The sequence below is a fragment of the Gobio gobio genome (genome assembly GCF_949357685.1).
Source record: "Gobio gobio genome assembly, chromosome: 15".
Classification (NCBI taxonomy): domain Eukaryota; kingdom Metazoa; phylum Chordata; class Actinopteri; order Cypriniformes; family Gobionidae; genus Gobio; species Gobio gobio.
This window is the reverse complement of record NC_137108.1, coordinates 32,649,323-32,671,569: the sequence shown is the minus strand read 5'-3', so window position 1 is coordinate 32,671,569 and position 22,247 is coordinate 32,649,323. Positions and strand designations below refer to the sequence as shown.

The window sequence follows — 22,247 nt, the reverse complement described above, 5'->3', positions numbered from 1 at the left end:
AAAATATCACTTTTTTGTTATAAAAAACAAAACAAAAACTAGCCCAGCCCAGGTGAAAAAAAGTAATGCAAAAGTAACGCAACGCATTACTTTTCTTAAAAAGTAACTAAGTAACTGAATTAGTTACTTTTTAAGGGAGTAACACAATATTGTAATGCATTATTTGCATTAAGTAACTTTCCCCAACACTGGTAGCATTAGAAGAGATGTGTTCTGACTTCTGAGATTTGTGTGGTGGGGTTTCCTCTTTCTGAGGATTTAGTGTACAGCAGCAGATGTCCACAGTCAGTCATTATCCCTTTATCCCTGTGGATGGTTAAAAGCTAGAGTTCTAGCAGGTGACAACAGATGAGGCTTTAGAAAATGCTTAAAGAAGCAGGGCCTCGCACAGGGCAGCGTAAGTTTATGTTTATTTTACAAGGACAGGCCTGAATTATTTTCACTGGGAGGATGGAATACTGGTGGAACTTGTTGAATGTTCTCACTTTCTGGGATCTGTGCTATTGCCTGGCCCTGGTGCCACATAAACTACCAGTTTTATGGATTATGCCAGTCAGCGGAGATCCAGCGAGGGGCAACATTACGGCAGAGGTGCTTCCTGCTGTTGAACTAGCATTGCATCATTTGAGCATGCAGCCGTCTCCTCTAGGCAACTATGAGCTTCAGTTTCACCTCACAGACTCCGAGGTAATACAACCGACTTGTTTCTTTTTCCCTTTGATTTTGACGGTGAAGCCAAAAGTAACTCTGTCTTCAGAAACTACTAATGAACTTCCAAAATTATGTCGTCATTTACATAACCTCTTGTCATTCAAAACCAAAAATTACATTCTTCTATGTAGCCGTAAAGTTTTTTTTTTAATCCATACAATTAAAATCATTGGGGTCCAATATTCCTGTGACGTCCACTGCAAAAACGTCCTCTTCACAATGTCTTCTTTTGTGTTTCAAGGAAGAAAGAAAGTTTTATAGATTTAGACTGACAAGAAGGTGAGTTTTCATGATTGGGCAATTTTCATGATTGGGCAAACTCAGCAAACATTTTACTGTATCGGTGCATTTAAAAATTAAAACAAAAAACAGAGAAATTATTAATTTCTGCTACAATTATAGTTGGGAGTCTGTCTAGAATATTTTTTATTGTCCTGCAAACAGCCCTACCAGTGTTGCTAAAGCTAATGCCAGAATTAAGGCATTTTAAAGAGACTTCAATTAAAAGTCTCTCTGTATTTTATTTGTTTGCTAATGTTTTAGCATTTGCTCCTATAGCTAAGCTAAGGTACAAAGAAAAACACACTAACTATCTGCTAATCTGCCATGATCCTTAGCAAAGATACCAGATGACTGCCGTTGTATGTTGTAAGTGTTATGGTTAAATTGTAGAGACCAAATATTTTACAAACCAAATATGATTATCAGTGCATTTCTGCTGAATTCCCCAAACACTTTCTCGGTAAGTGATCCAACGACACTGATACAATTGTTGCTTTATTAATGGGATAAGCAAGGTTAAAGACCGTCTCAGGTTACGTATGTAACCTCTGTTCCCTGAGAACAGGGAACGAAACGCTGCGTCAGCTGACGCTATGGCAGTGGTCGGGAACCTATGGCTCGCGAGCCACACCTGGCTCTTTGACAAAAATAATGTGGCTCAGGTCTCTCACCCTTTACCAACAAATGATCGATAAAAGAAATTAGACACATCAACAGAGATCCGCTCTCTGCAGAAAAAAGCAGCCAATTACAATTCCCTTGTTGTACAGCCTACCGAAGTTAATGAAACGTATGATAATAGCTAATATTCAAGTTGTACCGGCCGTGCGCGTTCAGTGCTGTTTACGAGTGTCACGAGTCGCGACAGCAATCAATACCCACGTACGTTTCTGTGGTAACAGCTTCTGCTCTGGGATTCAAGCAGCTGTGGCTTGTGTAGCGTCTGGAGTGTCTCATCAGAGATGTTTTCCTCCAAACAGCTCTGCATATAACATAAATTCCTGCTCCAACGGCTCCAACAAGTCTGAGTCAAATTGCACCACCGACTAATTAAGACCGGCTAGAGTGTGACCAGAAGATACTATGATGGCCCTTTCTGAGCTTCAATCAGATTCTAATCAGCCAGGACACCTACCTCACACTTCAGTCTAGAACGGCCAGGGGGTGACCCTAACACACACACACACACACACACAAGCATTCCTCTCTATTTAGCCTTTAATTAAACTATCCCAGAAATTACATATATGATGATTTCTTAAGTATATGCATGCTCCCCATATTTCTTATGTTTGCGTGATGTAAGAGCTATCTTAAACGCTCAAAATTGCTCTGTATAGAAGATGCACTGCCTTTAGGGCTGTAAACCAAGGCATTTTTGATGTCTAAAAGTCAATGGTACAAAGTATATGATTATGAGATGTACCGCTAGTATGTTTAGTCCTTTTGGAGTGAAACTTTACTAGTTCTAGCTTCCAGCAAGAACATTCCATTGAGTAATAAAGTCCGAACAAAGAAACTCTCTCCCGCCTGAAATTCACACCAACGATTGGTCGCCTCAGGGAAAATGGGCGTAGTTTAATGGACTTTAAAGGACACAAACACCAACACATTTGTTGCTCAGTCAACTTGCAAGGACCCCGACGAGACAAATTTCCTTTTCCTCCCATCTCATCAGTGCGGCTTGCGGGCTTCGACCTGCGAGCCGGCGCGGTCCAGCCAAGCTGTTGTTTCCTTTGAGGATCGACGCATTCCGCGACAACAGCCAGCGGCACACTCCATCAGACCGAGGAACCTAGCTTGGACGAGATGAACTTTCCCTTCCAAGACGCTCCCTTCCCAAACACCTTTAAAACTCCCGCGGACCAACTAAGCTCCTGAAAAACCAAACGGAGAGAACGCTTCAGTGCACAAACACTGAGAAACGCCAACGCACGCATCTCGCTTTACACAACACAAAGAAACCATGCAAGTATCAATTCTATCGAAATTTAGATGCGTTTTAAGATTGTACCCCTGTTTAAGGTGATATGGTTCTTGCTGGCTCTAGTGGTTATGTTCGGGAAGGTGTATAATAATACCCTTCTTCCTTTCCCTTCTCCTCATCCCTCCTCCTCATCCTTTCCCTTCTCCTCTTTCCACTATTCTGTAAATACATGTATTCTTTATTTAGTCATATGTAATTGTAGTATTAATCTTTATTAAAACCATGATATCCACGTTTGATTGTCATTGTTTTGCTCACAGAACACGAGTCCATTTAATGTCAGATCTAAGCTACGAGCTCTTATAAGCATCGTTGAATGCCTTCATTAATACCATAACTCGGATAGTTTGTCCTTTGTGGCCAGAGGGATAAACTTCCCGAATATTGGGTAGGAAGAATAGACCTAGTGAGTGGATAAAGAATTACAGCTCGTTCTTTAAACAGAACGGAGAGGAATTTTGAATCAACTCCCTAGAGGTTATTCTGTGATTATTTAATATGGATAAATCTGTGGTTAATTGCAATAAATTGTTGTTAACCATATATATATATTATATTGCATAAATACCGAGGTTAGGTATTCCCCTTTCGGGTGATTTTGGAGATTTGTGATTAGATTATAACCCGTTGTGATTAATCATAAATCCCTAAATATTAATACCCACAATTCCCTATTGAGCTAATTTTTAATTTAAATATATATATGTAACCCTAAGACGCTACACTTGTTTAAGGTAACCGAAAACCATTTTTAGAACAGCAGCAAAAATGTAAAAGTAGGCTATACAAACTTCAATATATACTTTTATTGAAACTGGTGGTCTGCTGTGGAAAAAGACATTTCGCAATATTTCACACGTGGGTACTTTCGCTTTTGCCGCAGAGACCCTTGTGATAAATACATGTGTATTTATGATAATCCACGCAGATTTCAGTTGACGAAAATGAATGATAAAAGCGTGATAAGTCGCGAAAGACAACTGAATTACTGACAGGATGCTGTGCACGCGCTCCGAGCGCAACACGGACAAGCACAGCTTTGTCCTCGGCTGCACGTCAAATTAATAGGCTACAGAAATATATCAAAATGCCAAGTCGAGTATTCACGTAAACACAGTAGATGTTCACACACACGAAGAGGATTTATAACTCAACCTCACAAAGCCCTGCACAATTGATTCCATATTGCAACTTATTTATTGTTTGCTGCATATGTGTTTGTTTTTAGTTATGGACCTAATAATTACTATTGTTGAAATTTTATTGGGAAAAAAAAGCATGTTTTTTAATAATAATTTAATATTATTTTTTACTGTGGCTCTTTTGCATTAACCAAAAATTGAAAAATGGCTCTTTGGTCAAAAAAGGTTCCCGACCCCTGCGCTATGGGGAACGCCTCCAGCGTGACAGGTGTCTGAAGCTACTATCGAATCACGTCAATCCTATTGACCGGTGACAGCCCATGATGTCATCAATGTGCAACCCGGAAGTATATAAGGGCGCCTTGCCAACACATACACATCCTCTCGTCTGAAGGGACTGTTCGGCAGACAGGCCCCGAGGCATGGCAACAAGACGCAGCGTTTCGTTCCCTGTTCTCAGGGAACAGAGGTTACATACGTAACCTGAGACGTTCCCTTTCGAAAGGGAATTCTCGCTGCGTCAGCTGACGCTATGGGGAACGATATACCCACGCCGCCATGCTGAGGGGAGTGTCTGCTCACTGGCAGTGACAACTGTCAGCACAAGTAAATTCAACTGAAAAACCTGAGCCACTCCCCCTCAGGTCACACTGGGCTGTCAGTGACAGCATCCCCTATGGTCATAGCCCAAGCTATACGCCTAAGACCTGGACCTTAATGCAACGGCATGAGGTCCTATCCAGACTGCTCAAAGGCCCGGAACCACTACTTCAACAGAAAGGGTCCCTTTAAGGGAATGTGGCTAGGGGACCCGAAGGAGCCCCAGCCAGTCACTACTCAGGAAACAAATTCGCCCGAAAAATTCACAGAGAACTGGTAACAGGGAAGTGCCTAAAACTTGGGAATTTCGCCCTCAAGGAGGCCCCGTGGGGCCTACTACCTGATAGCCGGTTTCTCAGGGAGGCCTACTACCTTATAGCACACTATACTAGCTACCCAAGCATCTTGACTCGGGAATCCACCCTCAGGGAGGCCTGGAGAGGCCTACCACCTGATAGCAATTTATGCCGGCTTCTAGAGCGTTCAAGCTCACCTTCAGGGAGGCCTGGTGAGGCCTACTACCTGCCAGCGAAGCATGCTAATAGCTGAGGTCACCTCTAGGGAGGCCCGGTGCGGGCCTACTGTCGGATAGCAACTCATGCTAACTGTTCAAGTGACCGCGACCTGGGAGCTCGCCCTCAGGGAGGCCTAATAAGGCCTTCCCCCTGATAACCTGCTAGGCCGCATACCCGGACGCCGTACGTCAGTGCTCGCCTTCAGGGAGGCCTGGTCAAGGCCTTCCAACTGACAGCAGGCCTTCAGGGAGGCCTGATGAGGCCTACAACCTAATATCCGGCAGGCTAGCTGTCCGGATGTGAAGAACATCGGTACTTGCCTTCAGGGAAGCCTAATGAGGCTTCCTACCTGATAGCAAGGCTTCAGGGAGGCCTAATGAGGCCTACCACCCCCCAGCCTGCCAGGCTATTTAACCAGATGCCAACATCGGTACTTACCTTCAGTGAGGCCTGATGAGGCCTTCCAACTGATAGCATGCCTTTTAGGGACGCCTGGTGAGGCCTTCCACTTGACAGCCGACCTTCAGGGAGGCTTGATGGAGCCTAAAACCTGATGGCCAGCAGGCAATTCTTCCCAATGCCGAACATCGGTACCTGCCTTCAGGGAGGCCTGGTGAGGCCTACCCTAATAGCAAGTCATGCTAGCTGCCCGAGCATCCTACCTCGGGAGCTCACCTTCAAAAAGAGGCCTAGCGAGGCCTTCTATCTGATAGCAAGCCTACTAGGGAGGCCTGGTGAGGCCTACCACCTGCTAGCATTTACCATGCTAACCGTCAAGTTACTGAGACTCAGAGCACTCCTCCAGAGAGGCCTAGAGAGGCCTGCCAACTGACAACCATTATGAAAATTGTCAGAGTAACAAAAGAGACCCTGGGGGCTCGTCCTCAGGAAGGCCTGATGAGAACTACCAGCTGATAGCCAGTCAGGCTAGCCGTACCGATGTCAAATATCGGCACTCGCCCTCAAGGAGGCCTGGTGAGGCCTACCACATGATAGCAAGCCACACTAGCTATTTCCTGAGTATCCAACTCTGGAACTCGCCTCCAGGGAGGCCTGGTGAGGCCTACCACCTGATAGCAAGTTACAACTGACTGCCATGAAACCCTTGACAGTTAGACTACTGGTTGACTAATAACTACCCATTGCACTGCTATGGGGACTCGCCCTCAGGGAGGCTTTGTAAAGCCTACAAGCTGGTAACGAGTCTTCACAATAGTCAACGTATCTGGGAAGCATACCACACCAATTCACACAAACTGGGGCTGCCCACAGGATGCCTCTTAGGCAGCTACCTGGTCGCAGCTGCTATGAACCAGACAGTAGCAAAAACGGGCTGGCTCTGACCGAGCGACTCTCACATGAGAGGAGGCTGAAAACACAGGGATGGTATAAAGGCTCAGATTCACATAGTGAACAGCCAGAGGTGACAGTGCCTCAGCAACGCACCTCCAACATCCATACAGCCTAACCAACTAAGCAAATATACCCAACTGAATCTCCAGCGTCAGTCTCTAGTAAACACACTCTAGAAGAGACAAACTACTCTAACCTGCGGTGGCTTAGGGGAACCGAAGACACATAGTAAAAACCCTAAGTGGTAGCATTCTCCCAGAAGGACATCCTACCGCTTAGTACTCCGCTAACATTTCAGTAGAAAGGAGCGGCGCCTCAACACAACTCTCACCATGAGAGGAGGCCTTAATTACATACATATGATACCATCAGTGTTGCCACAGTTACTTTGAAAAAGTAACTTAGTTACTTTACAGATTACTTGATTTTAAAAGTAACTAAGTTATTTTACAGATTACTTGATTGTAAAAGTAACTAAGTTAGATTACAAGTTACTTTATTAGTTACATTCATCAGTTGCCGACAACACCTCTGCAGCCTCAACATAAAAATGACAACCGTTTTTGCCAACACTTTATTGGAAGTGCATTTTTAACAGTAACATCAACAATGTATCTCCTGAAATTGTATCTCCAAAAAAATCTTTTGACTAATTTTATAAAATATAAACATGTTAATGAAAAGGTACAAATTACTTTGTGTTCTTATTAAATACATTTATGAAAAACTATTTATATTTCATTTTTAATTTATATTTATATATGAATGTAAATAATTATATGGGCCTACACAAATAATATAAAATTACAAGATTTATAGTTTATTGTAAACGTAATGTGCAGCTCTGTAAAGGGACAACAAATATATGATAGTTACGTGAGAACAATTATATTTTTTGATAATCTTTAAGTGCACAAAACTATGAAAATATATGAAACGCTTCAAAACAGAGCGGCAACAAAGCGCTTAAATGCGCATCCCGGGTGCAGAATGATGCGCTTAAAGCAACATGGAATCAGAGGGCGCAGTGCAGCGCGAGTGCACATTGAAAAGTTCACAGCATAAAGAGAAGATGAGCGTTGAGCCCACAAATCCTAGTCTACTATGTATATCGGTCCAAACATTCACTGATTATTTGTTTCTTCACAGTTTTAAATTCCGGTTATTGTGTGTGTGATGCTAATTAATAGTCCTTGTGTTGTCACCTGTGTAGCGAGCACAACATCTTTCATAAACCGCTAGATAAACTCCAGGAAGATATATTATTTTAACAACATATCAAGTATTATAACGAGAATATATCATATTGGAGTGAGCTTTACCGTGCTGCTGCTGACTGTAACCGAACGCGACGCGCAGTTTTGCTGAACGGAGAATGACAGAGCAGCGGAGGAAAGACATCCAGCTATGGAATGGCTTTAGATGACGTTGTACTTGCAAATCATAATATTCTAATAATGATTGCTGAAGGATAATGTGACAATATATATTTCTGATGATTATTTTAATTATCACGACATGCCTAATCTGAGCAAGTGACTGCCTGTCTTGAGTTTTGTCGATAGACGGAGGCGGCAAGAAATTTGATGAAGGCGGCCGCCTCGTAATTCTCTATGCAGGAAAAACCCTGTGAGAGTCAACAAGAAAGCAAAAATAGATATTTTTACTAAGGAAAATGACAAAAATAGTAACTCACAGTGACTTGGATAAGTTACTTTCATCTGATTACTGGTTTGGAAATAGTAACGTGTTAGATTACTCGTTACTGGAAAAAAGTAGTCAGATTAGAGTAACGCATTACTAAGTAACGCGTTACTGGCATCACTGGATACCATGAGCGGTGGCCTGCCTCGCGATATCTTGACCGCCAAGGGAAAGCCAACACACGCTCACCTCCACAGCCCAGCTCCTGGTGCTACAATAAGCCACCTACAGGGGGAAACTTCAGTTAACTCCTCCTTCCTAATGGTTGCTTAAACCCACACTCTATACAGGGAACAAAGGTCTGTAAGAAATACATATTTTAGTGTTATCACACAAAATAGACCACTCTCACCTGCGGAGTGTAGAGCGAAGACTCACCACACAGTTCTCATATGACCGCGGTGTTCTATCGCCCTTGCATGCCTGAAAGGGGCGCTCTCACTAATCAAGCCAAGGCGGGCCGCCCCAGGCCTGATGTAAGAAGCGCCTGGAGAAACGCTCTATGAAGAAAAACTATGAGGGATCCTTCTTCCTACGGGAGACCGGCCTCTTCTGCGACCTACTCCTATGAGGGGGCGCTCGAAAGGCAATACTGGTACTCTGGTCCTGTCTCCAGCCCTCAGGCCATGATGGGCCTGGCCCTCCCGCCTGCCTGGGCGCGGATCCGGATCTCAGCGGTACGCAGGTTAAACGCTGCCGAATGCGCCTTCGCCTCTCCAAACTTTTGTTGAGAAGTTTGCAAGGCAAAACTGGCGAATCTGTGGTCTAACTCGGTGGATATCGTGGAGAAAGGAAAGAGCTTTCTCCACGATATCCGCCGAGTTCGACCACAGATGTCTCTCCGAGGCCACCATCGCGGCAGCTGCTTTGCTTGGTGGCACGGAGAGCTAGACCTGTGGTGCGGCGCAGTTCGACCACCGCATCAGGGGTTAAAAACCTACCCCTGATCGAGATCCCCCAGCAGATTTGCCTGGACCGCCTGAAAAACAGCCATGGTGTGAAAAGCAGTACCAGCCTGACCAGCTGCCGTGTATGCCCTGCCATTAAAGCACAACATGATTTAGAGAGGTAGATGGCAGAGTTTGAGCTCTCAGTGTTGATGCCCAACAAAATGCGAGAAAAGTTCGCAAACGTTCCTCGTCAATCTGTAGCATCAACACGTATCCATATTCCCAGTCAGGGTGGCTGAAAGGATTCATACCACTCTCACCAGCCATCCCTAAGAGCACTTGCTGATAAGTCTCGTTAGCCGCCAGATCGTCTGAGAGGAATATAACCTCTCGCGACGATCAGCGAGCTGCATCTGAGAAAACCCATGATGTATGCCAGCGCTCAGCCTCGGCATGAGCGGGACAGCATCATCCAGTCCCAGATGCCAAACTCTCTTCCCTCAAGAAGAAAGCCAGACTAGAGTGGAGCGATCTCAGATTGAAAACTGCTCACACTTACACACAAACAACTTCAAATGAACTGACTGTGCATGCTCTTGATTCCCAGGCAGTAAATACACACTCGTGTGTATTAAATAATGAATTTGTATTACCTTAACTCGTATAGCACTTCAAACAGACAGTCCCTGAAGACGAGAAAGATGTGTATGTGTTGGCAAGGCGCCCTTATATACTTCCGGGTCGCACATTGATGACATCATGGGCTGTCACCGGTCAATAGGATTGACGTGATTCGATAGTAGCTTCAGACACCTGTCACGCTGGAGGCGTCGCCCATAGCGTCAGCTGACACAGCGAGAGTTCCCTTTCGAAAGGGAAATCTATATATTTGTAGTGTTGTTATTGTACATGGTAATCACATGATACCATAGCCTTTCCTCTGATCTCTCAGTACTATACATTTTATACTACAAATGTATAAAAGAATAAACCTACACTACATTTTGCTTATCTTGACTGTGTTACGCTTGCACTCTTTCTGCTTTTAGTGTGATAACGGCAAAGCACTCAAAGCATTTTTTGACACCATATTCAATGGCCCCAAACCTATGATGATCTTTGGAGGGGTGTGTTCGTCAGTGACGTCCATCCTAGCCCAATCACTGGAGGGCTGGAACCTTGTGCAGGTACTCCGTCAATCATTCAGACTGATTACCCCCACTTCCATGGCATTTGTAATGGTAAACTCAATGAAATTCTTGAGAGACGTTGGTGTTTTGTTTAAGTTTAGACAACTATTTCTGTTTTATACAGCTGTCATTTGCGGTAACGGCACCTTCACTGGCCAACAAAAGACGATTTCCAAACTTCTTCCGTACTGTGCCATCAGAGAGTGCAGTTAATGTGGCGCTGGTGAGGTTTCTTAGGCAATATGGATGGAAAAGAGTTGGTACATTGACCCAGCGTGAGCAGACGTTCATAGAGGTAATATTATTTAATAATCTGGGACAATATGCTGTATATGGGGCTTAATAGAATGTGAACGTAAAACTCTCATTCTCTTGAAAAGGTACAGAGAGACTTAAGCAGACATCTGGAGGTGGCTAACATACAGCTAGCAGAGGAGGAGAGCTTCTCTGAAGTCCCCTGCAATTGTGTGAAAAAACTAAAGGTATGTACAGTATTTGAGGGTCTTGGTTTCCTCACACATATTCTGTAAATCAACTGTTAACTTTTCTCAAAACTTTTCTATACTATAGTGCATCATTACAGAGTTGCATGAAAGCTAAAAATATGTTTTTTTATATATACATATAATACACATAGCCGACACAAATCACATTCCATAATGTATATTTATTTATAGACATTTATCAAGCTTTTTCTTTACAGGACAATGATGTGAGAATAGTGATTGCTCATTTTGATGTGAGCTTAGCTGCTAAGGTCTTCTGCTGTGTAAGTATATCCCAGCCATACATTCTTGAAAAAGGGTTCTTTATAGGCATTGATGGTTCTGTAGAAACAATGACCTGATTCAATCAGATTTTGGCCGAACGAATACGTCACCGGATGGGCCTTTGCACACCAACTCGTGACTCTCCTAATCAAATCAGACATAAACAATGGGGTTTGTGTGTGATAGGGATATCGAAGTTAATTAACAACCCGAGGAGCCACGATGTCTATGAATGGTATAGCCTAAAGACATGCACATGACTTCACGTCCGCAAACACACATACATAGCGGAGAACACTGGAACCGGACATCCACACACACGCGTTACTTAAACCATGTGGACTAAAAACTGTCTCAATAATGTTCAAATATATATAATCCGTTGATTTCATGTCTTTATACAATGTATTAGAATAACTAGGATGTTTACTGTAGGTAAATCAAAACCTGTATGCCAGTAACTGTGATAATCTTGTATATCTGTACGCGCAAGTCGTAGAATGACCGTTCTTAGTATCTCTGTTATCGCAAAAACCTGACTGTGCCGAATATTGTTCACAAATCACAACAAGATGCATTATTTCAGAAATACCAGCTTTCTAAAGAAATAGAGGCTTAAAATTGCCACCCTATTGATTAACTGAGAGGAGGGGGGTCCAGAGAACAACTTCCACGACGATTCGAACTCAGACACGTACACGAGAGAGCCTAATGCAAGTATTATATTTCACCTTTAAAAACTGCTTGTAAAGGTTGTCTTAATTAATCCTGATTCACGAAATCATAAATGTCTGGAGGGCTCTGGTGAAGTGTTTGGAACTCTCTCTCTCTCTCTCTCTCTCTCTCTCTCTCTCTCTCCCTCGTGGATTCTCTCTTTCCATCATTCTCTTCCCTTTGATTTTATTCGTTAAGTTTGATTTTTCCTTGTTTGTACCATATCGTTTGTTTTCTCCTATATATATATGCATTTTACCCCCATGTGATTCGTAGCTTTGTATTCTGTAGTTGTTTTATTAAAACCCAATAATTGCATTAAATTGAATCCGTATTGTTTTGCTCACAAATCTCGAAGTCACTGAAGCGTAAGATTTTAGCTACCCATTTAAGCTTGATTTTCCTATAGTACTACTTCAGTAGTACAAATTGTACAAACATGAGAGATATTATTTGTCCTGATCAAACAGATCAATGTTTCTTAAGGTTTGTAAGATTGATAATTGATGAAGAAATCAATTTGGATAAAGGTTACTTTTAAATGATTAAAGGTTCCGTTATACGTTAATTTTTGTCTGTACAACAAGCAAATCATATTCATAGACTCATGAATATTCATATTTGAATTAATTATTCCCCAAAACTGTCAGGATCCTGCCCTGACAGTCTTGTCTGTTTTGTCCTTGTTTAGTGTTTCTTTGTTTGTCTTGTGCTTGAGCACATGGCTGTCTTTGTTTGTGTGTTCCTCTTGTCCTGCCTCCTTGTTTCCCTTTACCACGCCCCCTTGTCTAGTCCTCATTTCACTAATTGTGCTCACCTGATCCTCATGTGCTCTGGTCCCTTTATATTGTGCTACTTTCCCTCATGTCCTTGCTGGTTCGTTGCGTTTGTTTGCATTCATTGTCTGGCTTATCTTGTCCTTGTGATAGCTGTTGCTCTTGCCAAGATATTGTTCTTAGCCTTATTTTCCATAGCCTTATTTTTTGGTTTTCTCTAGCTTTGATTTTGTTTCCCTCTAGTTTAGTGGTCTTATTTTTCTCTCTCTAGATTCCTGTAAGTTTGCAATTGTTTTATTTTTGTTTCTAGTTCCAGTCTTTTATTTCTAGTATTTATTTAGCTCATCTTGTTTGTTAGTTTATTTTAGAATTATTTATTTATCTCTTTTGTTTTCTTTTTAGATTTCTTTTCCTTAGTTGCGTTTTCCCTATTCTTAGTTTTTGATTTTTGCTCTTGTTTATTTCTTGTTGTTTTGTCGTGTGTGTCTTGTGTCGGTTCCTGCCCTGTGTCCTGAGTCTCCCTTGGCCACTGTCTCCTTATCCCTGGCAATCAAGACTGGAGCTGATTCTGGGAGAGGACATCAAGTCTCAGTTTCCTGGTGTTCCAGCCTGGGTTTTCCCACCATCTGCCTGGTGTTGCCTTCCAAGCATCCTCAATTCCATGGTCTCCCTGGACTGGTCTCAGTGGTCGTCCTCCCTGCCTGTCATCGTGGTGTCTGTCCCCTGCCCTGCTGTTTGAACTCACACCTTACCACTTCCTTGTTGTGCCCTGTCTAGAGTCTTGTTAATAAAGTCTTTGATGTTCAATCTGCATCTGGGTCCTCAGTTTCAGAAACCCTGACAGAAACGTATTGTTGTTACAGTTCCATGAAGAACCTTTTACATTTATGGAACTTTTCAGTCACACAAAAGCTTCTTTATAGTTTTCTACTATATAGAACCTTTTGTGAAATTAAAAGGTTCCATATAAAACCGGTATTAAGATTAGAGTGCTGCAGGGATCACATATTTGTGTAGGCCAAAACCCAGAAGCGAGTTTTAGCACTTACGATTTCCATCGTCCTGTAGTTAATGTTTTTGGTAAAATGTCTGAAATAAAGACTGTGGTAAAACAAGCTCAATATATTTTCACATTTTATACTACAGCATAAAATACATCACCCCTTGTGATTTTTTACAGCTTTTATTTTTTCTTAAAATGTAAAAAGGCGATTACTAACAAGTGGATAAATGGGACTACAGAGGTTGTCGGGGGCATTGAACATCATGTCGAAAAGGGAAACTCCCATCTCTACACATTAATCTGTCAAAATTTAAAGCAAGTAATTCATTGCCAAAGAAAAGAAAGCTTCTGTTAAGAATAATAGTCCATCACAATTAGCAAATTAATCAGCCCACACTCTAAAAAAAAAGGCTCGTAATCATAGGGGATCAATATAGAACCTTTTTTTTTTTTTAGAGTGTACACTCAAAAAAAAAAACCGGTTCTATATGGCACCAAATATGGTTCTTGGCTCGTAATCATAGGGGAACCTTTTTTAGTGCTATATAGCACCAATTTTGGTGCTTCAGTGGTTCTTCAGCGGTTCTTTAGAGGTGCCATATAGCACCTTAGTCGAAGAACCTCTGAAGAACCACTGAAGCACCAAAATTGGTGCTATATAGCACTAAAAAGGTTCCCCTATGATTACGAGCCAAGAACCATTTTTGGTGCCATATAGAACCTTTTTTTTTTAGAGTGTAGAAACAAGACAAACACTGCAACTACAGTAATATACTGCAATCCTCTGAGGTCATTTTCATTACAGTCGATAAGTGAGATTCAAGATGTAAAGTTGACCTTGTATGAAGCGAGGGAGCAAGATGACAACACAAGCAAGTGTATCAGACTGCATCCTGCAGTACAAACTTGTACACATTACGCGTACTACCACAAGTTACGCCCCCCTACAACTCAACAGCCAATCTACGAATGTCATCAGAGACCCATCCCTGGGAATCACTAATGTCAACAATAGTACCGCTCTTGACTTTCCTTGCTTGTTTAACTTCACTATCACCACTTGAAGTGCCACTAGCAGTAGCAGTTCTATGAGTTGTATGACCTGTATGAGCAGATACCGTTACCATGAATGATAGCAAATATTAGGAAATCTCTGATTGCTGAATTCCACGATTCACCAGTCAGAATTCGATTTATACCGAAACACACCATTGTGTCACAGGTTTATCATCTCAGCATGTATGGCCAAAAGTACCAGTGGATTCTGCCTGACTGGACTCAAGGCAGCTGGTGGACTAACACTGATTCTACCAACTGCACAGCTAAAAACATACTGACTGCCATAGAGGGATCCATCAGTGCAGATATCGAGACTCTTAGCTCCAAAAACATCAGAGGAATCTCTGGTAGGGTATGTTTGCATTTAACTGCTTTAATCATCTTTGTTTGAGACAATGAGCAGTTGTTGGGCAGTTTTATAAGGATTGTTTTGTTTGTTTTCCATCTCTATACGGATTCTACTCAGACACCTCAGGAGTACGGGAAGGAGTATGATGAAAGACGACAGCTGAAGGGTCTGGATGCAAGCAAGTTTCATGGCTTTGCTTATGATGGTACATGGGTAATTGCCAAAGTTTTAACAAGAGTCATGGAGACTGTGAGGTACAGAGAGAAATACAGCATCCATCGCAACTTTACTGTCACTGACCAAGAAGTGGGACAAATGATTCTGGAGGCCATGGACAACATCAACTTCTTTGGTGTGACTGTGTGTACAAAGTTTAAAAATTCTATCTATCTATCTATCTATCTATCTATCTATCTATCTATCTATCTATCTATCTATCTATCTATCTATCTATCTATCTATCTATCTATCTATCTATCTATCTATCTATCTATCTATCTATCTATCTATCTATCTATCTATCTATCTATCTATCTATCTATCTATCTATCTATCTATCTATCTATCTATCTATCTATCTATCTATCTATCTATCTATCTATCTATCTATCTATCTATCTATCTATCTATCTATCTATCTATCTATCTATCTATCTATCTATCTATCTATCTATCTATCTATCTATCTATCTATCTATCTATCTATTTATCTATCTATCTATCTATCTATCTATCTATCTATCTATCTATCTATCTATCTATCTATCTATCTATCTATCTATCTATCTATCTATCTATCTATCTATCTATCTATCTATCTATCTATCTATCTATCTATCTATCTATCTATCTATCTATCTATCTATATATCTATCTATCTATCTATATATCTATCTATCTATCAGTGACAAATAAAGATGTCTCATTATACATTTCTCTACGAAAGTATTAATAATATTTTAAAATAAAATAATTTCACAGCTTATTTTTTTATATAAATTAGTATTAGTGTAAATAAGTATTATGCCAACTTTTTTAAGGAATTTCAAGCTTTTAACAGTTAAATCACTTTTCCTTTTGCTTCAAACCCCACAGAACTAATGTATACTGTAAATGTTTTACAGTTTTTCTCAGTCGCTTTGGTACATTTCTCGAATCATCCTCGACATTTGCAAAATAGTAAGTGCATTTCTCAAAACAATTCGTACAAATAGCAAAACACCATGGATTACCTGCAAAAGCCAGTCTCTTGCTCAAAATCCTTAGTTCATCTCTCAAAAGTAAGTATCTGTGTCAATGAACATGTCAGTGCCATCAGAATGACAAGTCCTTGTGTCATTGTGTACGGATAAGACGGTCAAATTGCTTAGTCATGTTGTCAATATAACCGTGCACACTGGAGGGATGTTCTGATGTAAATATGGCTAAAGTTTTGATGACAATTATTGTAAATTGTAGGTTACACCTTAGTGTATGTGGGAGTTTGATTGCAAGAGACTGGACAAGATTCACATTTACGCTTTTACTGTTTGTACTGTAATTTGTTGACAGACCATGTCATTGCGATACAGAAAGGAAAAGACAGCACTGCATAGCACAAAGAAAATAAAAGAAAAAAAAACAAAAGTAGAAATGTGAACGTCTAATGGAAATGTATAGAAATATGCTTGACATATTATGACAACTTGTTCAACCATTTTGCATGTAAAGACTTATGCTATGAACTAATGGCTAAATGTTGTGGGGGGTGAGACTATTCAACAGAGACCCATTATAATACACTTTGATCAACATGACGTAAGCAATTGATAATGTAGGAAACAGCAGAGAATTGTACATAATCATTTGCATGGATGTACCAAAGCATTTGCAACTTGTTCAAAGAAATGAGAAACTGCTTTTTTGATGTGCACAAGTGACACAATGATGTGAAGATTGAACAGGTAGTTTTGAGAATTTCAATTCTGATCTGAGAAATGTTCCAAAGCAACTGAGAAAAACTGTAATATATATGTTAGTCTAAAATTCTTTGTGTAATGTGTTTTAATTGAATACTTACTAGATCCAGTCAAACAATTATGCCATTGACCCATATTCAGGTTTATGTTATCCTTTTGTTGTTATTATTACACATTTAATCTTGCTAAAAATTGTTATTCAGGGTCACGTTATGTTCCAAAAAGGTGAGAGAGTGGCCAGTGTGAAGTTTGCACAGTATCAAGGTACAGATCAATTTATTTGAGGCTTCACTTTCTTCCCAATGTTTTGTTTAATATTCTTGACAGTAGATTTTTTTACTCCATAGATGGAAAAGCTGTCGATATTGAAAAATATAGTGCCATTACAGACGAACTAGAGTCCGTCAGTCCAATCAGATTTCAAAGTAAGACTATGAAAAGGAAAATATGGAGTTTGATATGTATTTTTGAAGGCTTGATGATAAATACATATTGTGTATATATATATCTGACTCTGACATGCTGAAAAGTTTGTTGATTAAATTTCTGTCATATTCACACATGCATTTGTCTTCACAGGGGATAAACCCACAAAGGACCGAACCCATGTATACCCTCAGAGGAAACACATCAGTATATTGCTCTACGGTATTGTGGCATTTCTAACTTTCTCAGGAATTTTCACAGCTTGCAGTCTCCTAGTCTTCAGTGTGAAACACCACAATCACTGGTAAGTCATATGTTTGGTTAATGATTGTGAATGTGTATTTAGTCATTCATTCAACAGTGCTAAAAGCATTTCTTTGAAAACATGGTTATACGTCTGTATTCTGTTCTTTTGTCATTCACAGGGCCATTAGCATGTCAAGACCTTTTATGAACTCTTTGATTATTCTTGGTGCTGTGTTGTCTTATTCCTCCATCTTCTTCATTGGATTGGATGGGTCATATGTTTCTGATGGAGTATTTGAAGTTTCTTGCTCTGTAAGTCCTCAGAATATTGATACAGTTGTTGTTTGGTTGCCATTTTATATGAAGACATAAATCAGGGGATATTTATGTTAAGATCTGCTGTGGGTTTATGTGTCTAAATACGAAATATTCTACATAATAATAATCTGTGGCATTATTCACAGGTACAAATATCATGTCTATCTATTGGATGTACAGCAGCTTTTGGGGCCATGTTTGCAAAAACTTGGCAGGTTCATTCACTCTTCAAAAACCATAGCATGGAAAAAAAGGTAAGAAAGGTGTCCTTTTTGTACTTACTAAGTAATGGCTATATATTTTTTGAAAATAATTTATTTAAATTATTAATTTTCTCCTGTCGTTATTTATTTATTTACTTTTTTTTGGCTTCCACAGACAACAAAGGACTATGGGTCGGTTCTCCTGGTTATGTTGTTTTTGTTGATTGACCTGAGTTTATTAATTTGTTTGCAAATTTTGGATCCTTTGAGGAGAACAGTGAAGGAGTATCATATAGAGGTGAGCACCAAGCAGAACCATCTTCCAAACCTGTCAAGAACATTTGGACACACTTAAAGTCGGCATGAAACGGAAGTCGCCATATGTTTTATTCATTGTTGTGATGTATATCTGAGTGAAACGTTTTTTTGAACAGGAAAAAATATAGAGCGGGACTTGATTTCATTCACCGGGAATTGATTGGATGGTTGTGGTTTGCTATTGCTGTGACAGATTGTCCCACCAAGAGGATGTGGGGAAATTGTTTTAATTTAAGTTTTAAAAAATAATGATGTGCAGTGCACGGATCAATTATTTATAATAAATATTGCAATATTCTATAAAAATAAGAATTGTCATTTTTGATTTCAAGCAATACAAGCTTTCTCAAAGAGATAGTTCACCAAATTTTTTAAAAGAATTTAATCCAAATCCAAATCTTTTTTGGAACACAAAAAAGGGGAAGAGTCTGCATCTGTTATCATGTTCTTTTTTGACGAGCTCATATTCAACTTTTTTAAATGCTAATCAGTTTTTTTCTCTTTTTGTTTTAGTCTGACCCTCACGGTCAAGATTTTGTCATTCAGCCCTTTTCAGAGCGATGTGAAAACACATACATGGGTTTCTGGATGGCTGCATTCTATGTTTATAAGGGGATACTCCTGGTATGAGATTAGATTAAAAACATGTCATATAATGTTTCATTAGATGGCAATAATGAAACAGATGACAAATGAACTGAAATTATTTGCACATGTCCCTCTCCTATCCAGCTGAGTACCTGTTTCCTGGCCTGGACCACACGACATATGAACGTCCCTGACGTAAATGACAGCAGGGGTATCCGAATCAGTGTATTTGTGTCAGTCCCTGTGATTCTGATTGGTACATGTGCATTCATGCTGTGGCAGGACCAGCCAAATGTGCAGTTCTGCATTGTGACCCTTGTGATCATCACATGCTGCTGCAGCACTTTGTGTATGGTGTTTCTTCCAAAGGTATGAGATGCATATTAGCTGCAGTTCTCTTCAGTTATTTTTTTAATTACATTTTAAATATGATTTTTGTCACATTGTTTTAAACTCCAGCTGATAGTTGATACATATATCTTCCAGATTATCATCATAAGGATGGGTCCTGATCCTGCATTCTTGTCAAGGAGATTCCACCTCACGCAGTGGCATAGCGAATTGCAAAAGGAGAGTGGACAAGACAATGACGCGGGGAACTTTATGGAGCAGGACAACACAGGAGCATCTGACATTGTGACTGACATGACGCAGAACATCTCAATAAGCCTGGACATTCCACTGTCAGAAAATCTACACCTCAGACAGCACATTAATGAAGTGAGAAGCTTTTTGCATTTACATTTTATTTACTTTGCAGGTTCTTGCTTTATAAACACGGCAAAATCAGTGAGTTTTAAATGTCAATCCAACCAAAAAAAAAACATGAACAAACTTGTGATTTCCTGCAGCTGGATTCTGAGCTGGAGGATTTGACCAGGCAACTTAATGAACTGAGTCCTTACGTTATGGAGAATGTCATCATCAGAAGTTTTGTGCACAAAACAGGTATAGAAGATGTCTTTATAGACTGATGGTTGGAGGAATAGTTCACCCAAAAATGAAAATTATGATTTACTTCTCATTTACTCACCCTCAAGTTGTTCCAAACCTTTATGACTCTCTTTCTTCTGCTAAACACAAAATAACCCCATTGACTTTCTTAGTATGCATCAACTTTTTGGTTACCAGCATTCTTCAAAATATATTCCTTTTTGTTCAGCAGAAAACAGAAATTCAAGAAATACAGGTTTGGAACTACTTGCGGGTGAGTAAATGATGTCAGAATTTTCATTTGTGGGTGAACTATCCCTTTAAGGCACTTTTGTGAGAACTAGTTATAGTAACTATTATTGAACAAAAAATAATTAACCTGCATGAAAAGAAGTTGATTTTAATCACTGTGTTCACTGTATCATCAAACTCAACAATTTAACTCTATAACCTAAATAATTTTTTTCAGTACGAGAAATGTAAGTTTGTCAAAAACTACAAACCAGTATTTAGTGTAATATTTACTTTGACATCCAGAGATTTATGAACCACATAAGAAGCTTTTGTAGTGACCATTTGTTGTGATCAAGTATTTTTGTTCCAATTTTGTGAATTCTTAGGGATTTAGCATCATTCAACAGATTGTTTTAAACTTCAGCTGATAGTTCATACCATCATAAAGGGACTGAATTTCTTTTTATAAAAGTCTGCCTTTTATGAAAATCTCTCAATGTTATGTCTTTTCAGTCAAGGAGAAATGTCTGACTCTCCCTGAAAGCTCCAAATGCAACAGGAATCCGCTGGAAGACATCAACTCCCCTGAACAGTGGGTTTCATGTCTCTATCAATCCTTTAAAAGTAAACTGGAATGTTCTGCAACATCCTTAAGTTTGTTTTGAAAAGAATGTCCTGAAAATTCCAGATTGCGTCATTTAATGGATGTGTTGCTTCCACAGCATTCAGCGCAGGCTCTCTCTACAGTTACCCATTCTGCACCATGCCTACCTGCCCTCAATTGGAGGAGTGGACTCCAGTCCTCTAAGTAGCCCTTCTGACAGCCATCAGCATACACTGATGCCCAGGACATATGGAGTGTTGGTGACAGGACTGTGATTTACTCACATACACTCACATGAACAATTGGTTAATACTGTGTACACGGAGACATGGAGACAAAATGCATGCATTGATAAATGTAAGGTTATTTCAAATTACTTCACTTAATTCAGATAAGATGTGAGGTTACAGGCTATTTAAAAGAAAACATGATTATCATAATTTGCAAAAGGTATAGGAAATGTTTTTCCATTTGATTACTGTTATGGGGGTTGCCATTGTTTCTACATCTAAAGTTTCAAAACATTTCCATTAACAGTAATAAATTGCATTGTGAAATTTGAATTACAATGTGTAATCATTTATAATTTAATAATTTTAACTTGTATGGCAATATGTAAGGTCAAAGGGCCATTCATATAAAACAATAAAAATGCACCCAATGACAGTGTGGTTCCTTTTAAGACTTCTGAGAAAAAAATTCACTTTTTGGTGGTGTTGTATGAGAATGTGCCAAAGCTATTATACTATCAAAATAACAAAAACGGGAATATTTATTGTCCTTTTTATTAATAGTTAAAATATTTAACTTTTTGGTGTTAATATTCTTTCTCCCAGCTAAATATGCAGAGAGATATGGTTGGGTTAAGTGTGGTTAATTTTTTCAAAATTGTAAACACTATTAATGTGTCTCTGTGCTGTGGCACTGTAAAAATGCCCTATTTGTTTTGAGGGAGCCCTACTACACAATAATACTGATACAGATTAAAAACAAACGTGCTTGCTGACTATCTTTTGTTTAATGATGTAAATTAAATGTCTTAATTTTAATCACTGAACATTTAAAAAACACTCATGGATGTCTGACTGCTGTTCAAGCAGGCTTTTAATGGAAGTGGAATTCAAATGAATGGACTTAATATTTTGAGAGGTAGGTCAGGGAACTAACTTCTGACATACTCCATACATCCCTGCACAAAATGAGCTACTCAGATGGACAGTTGGATGAACTTTTCGAGGCTGATGGCATCATCGTATGCAGTGAGATGTAGCTGCAAGTTAGGTTCCAATCTCTGCTGATAGGTGGTCAGGACCAAGTGCTTATTCCATCCACTGGTGGCTGCAAGTGTGCATAATTTCAAAGCGTAATCGTTAA

At 39.8% G+C, this 22,247-nt stretch overlaps 1 protein-coding gene across 6 annotated transcripts; it reads left to right on the top strand.

The window, feature by feature from the left end:
• Window positions 1–281: 281 nt before the first annotated feature.
• On the top strand, window positions 282–21,858 carry LOC307138949 (gamma-aminobutyric acid type B receptor subunit 2). Of its 6 annotated transcripts, none has more exons than XM_079837675.1 (20): window positions 282–687; window positions 10,234–10,371; window positions 10,499–10,669; window positions 10,755–10,856; window positions 11,078–11,143; window positions 14,860–15,048; window positions 15,163–15,405; window positions 17,207–17,267; window positions 17,351–17,428; window positions 17,583–17,733; window positions 17,855–17,987; window positions 18,140–18,247; window positions 18,372–18,494; window positions 19,028–19,138; window positions 19,247–19,471; window positions 19,589–19,822; window positions 19,954–20,050; window positions 20,265–20,309; window positions 20,783–20,861; window positions 20,992–21,536. In XM_079837675.1, the coding sequence occupies exons 1-20, from the start codon at window positions 451–453 to the stop codon at window positions 21,146–21,148; spliced, it is 2,748 nt and encodes a 915-aa protein (XP_079693801.1). In that variant the 5' UTR covers window positions 282–450; the 3' UTR covers window positions 21,149–21,536. The 6 variants fall into 6 exon arrangements, with proteins under 6 accessions (XP_079693801.1, XP_079693802.1, XP_079693803.1 ...); XM_079837676.1 differs by having other exon boundaries at window positions 20,783–20,893; window positions 20,992–21,532; XM_079837677.1 differs by lacking the exon at window positions 20,265–20,309 and having other exon boundaries at window positions 20,992–21,858.
• The last annotated feature ends 389 nt before the right edge of the window (window positions 21,859–22,247 follow it).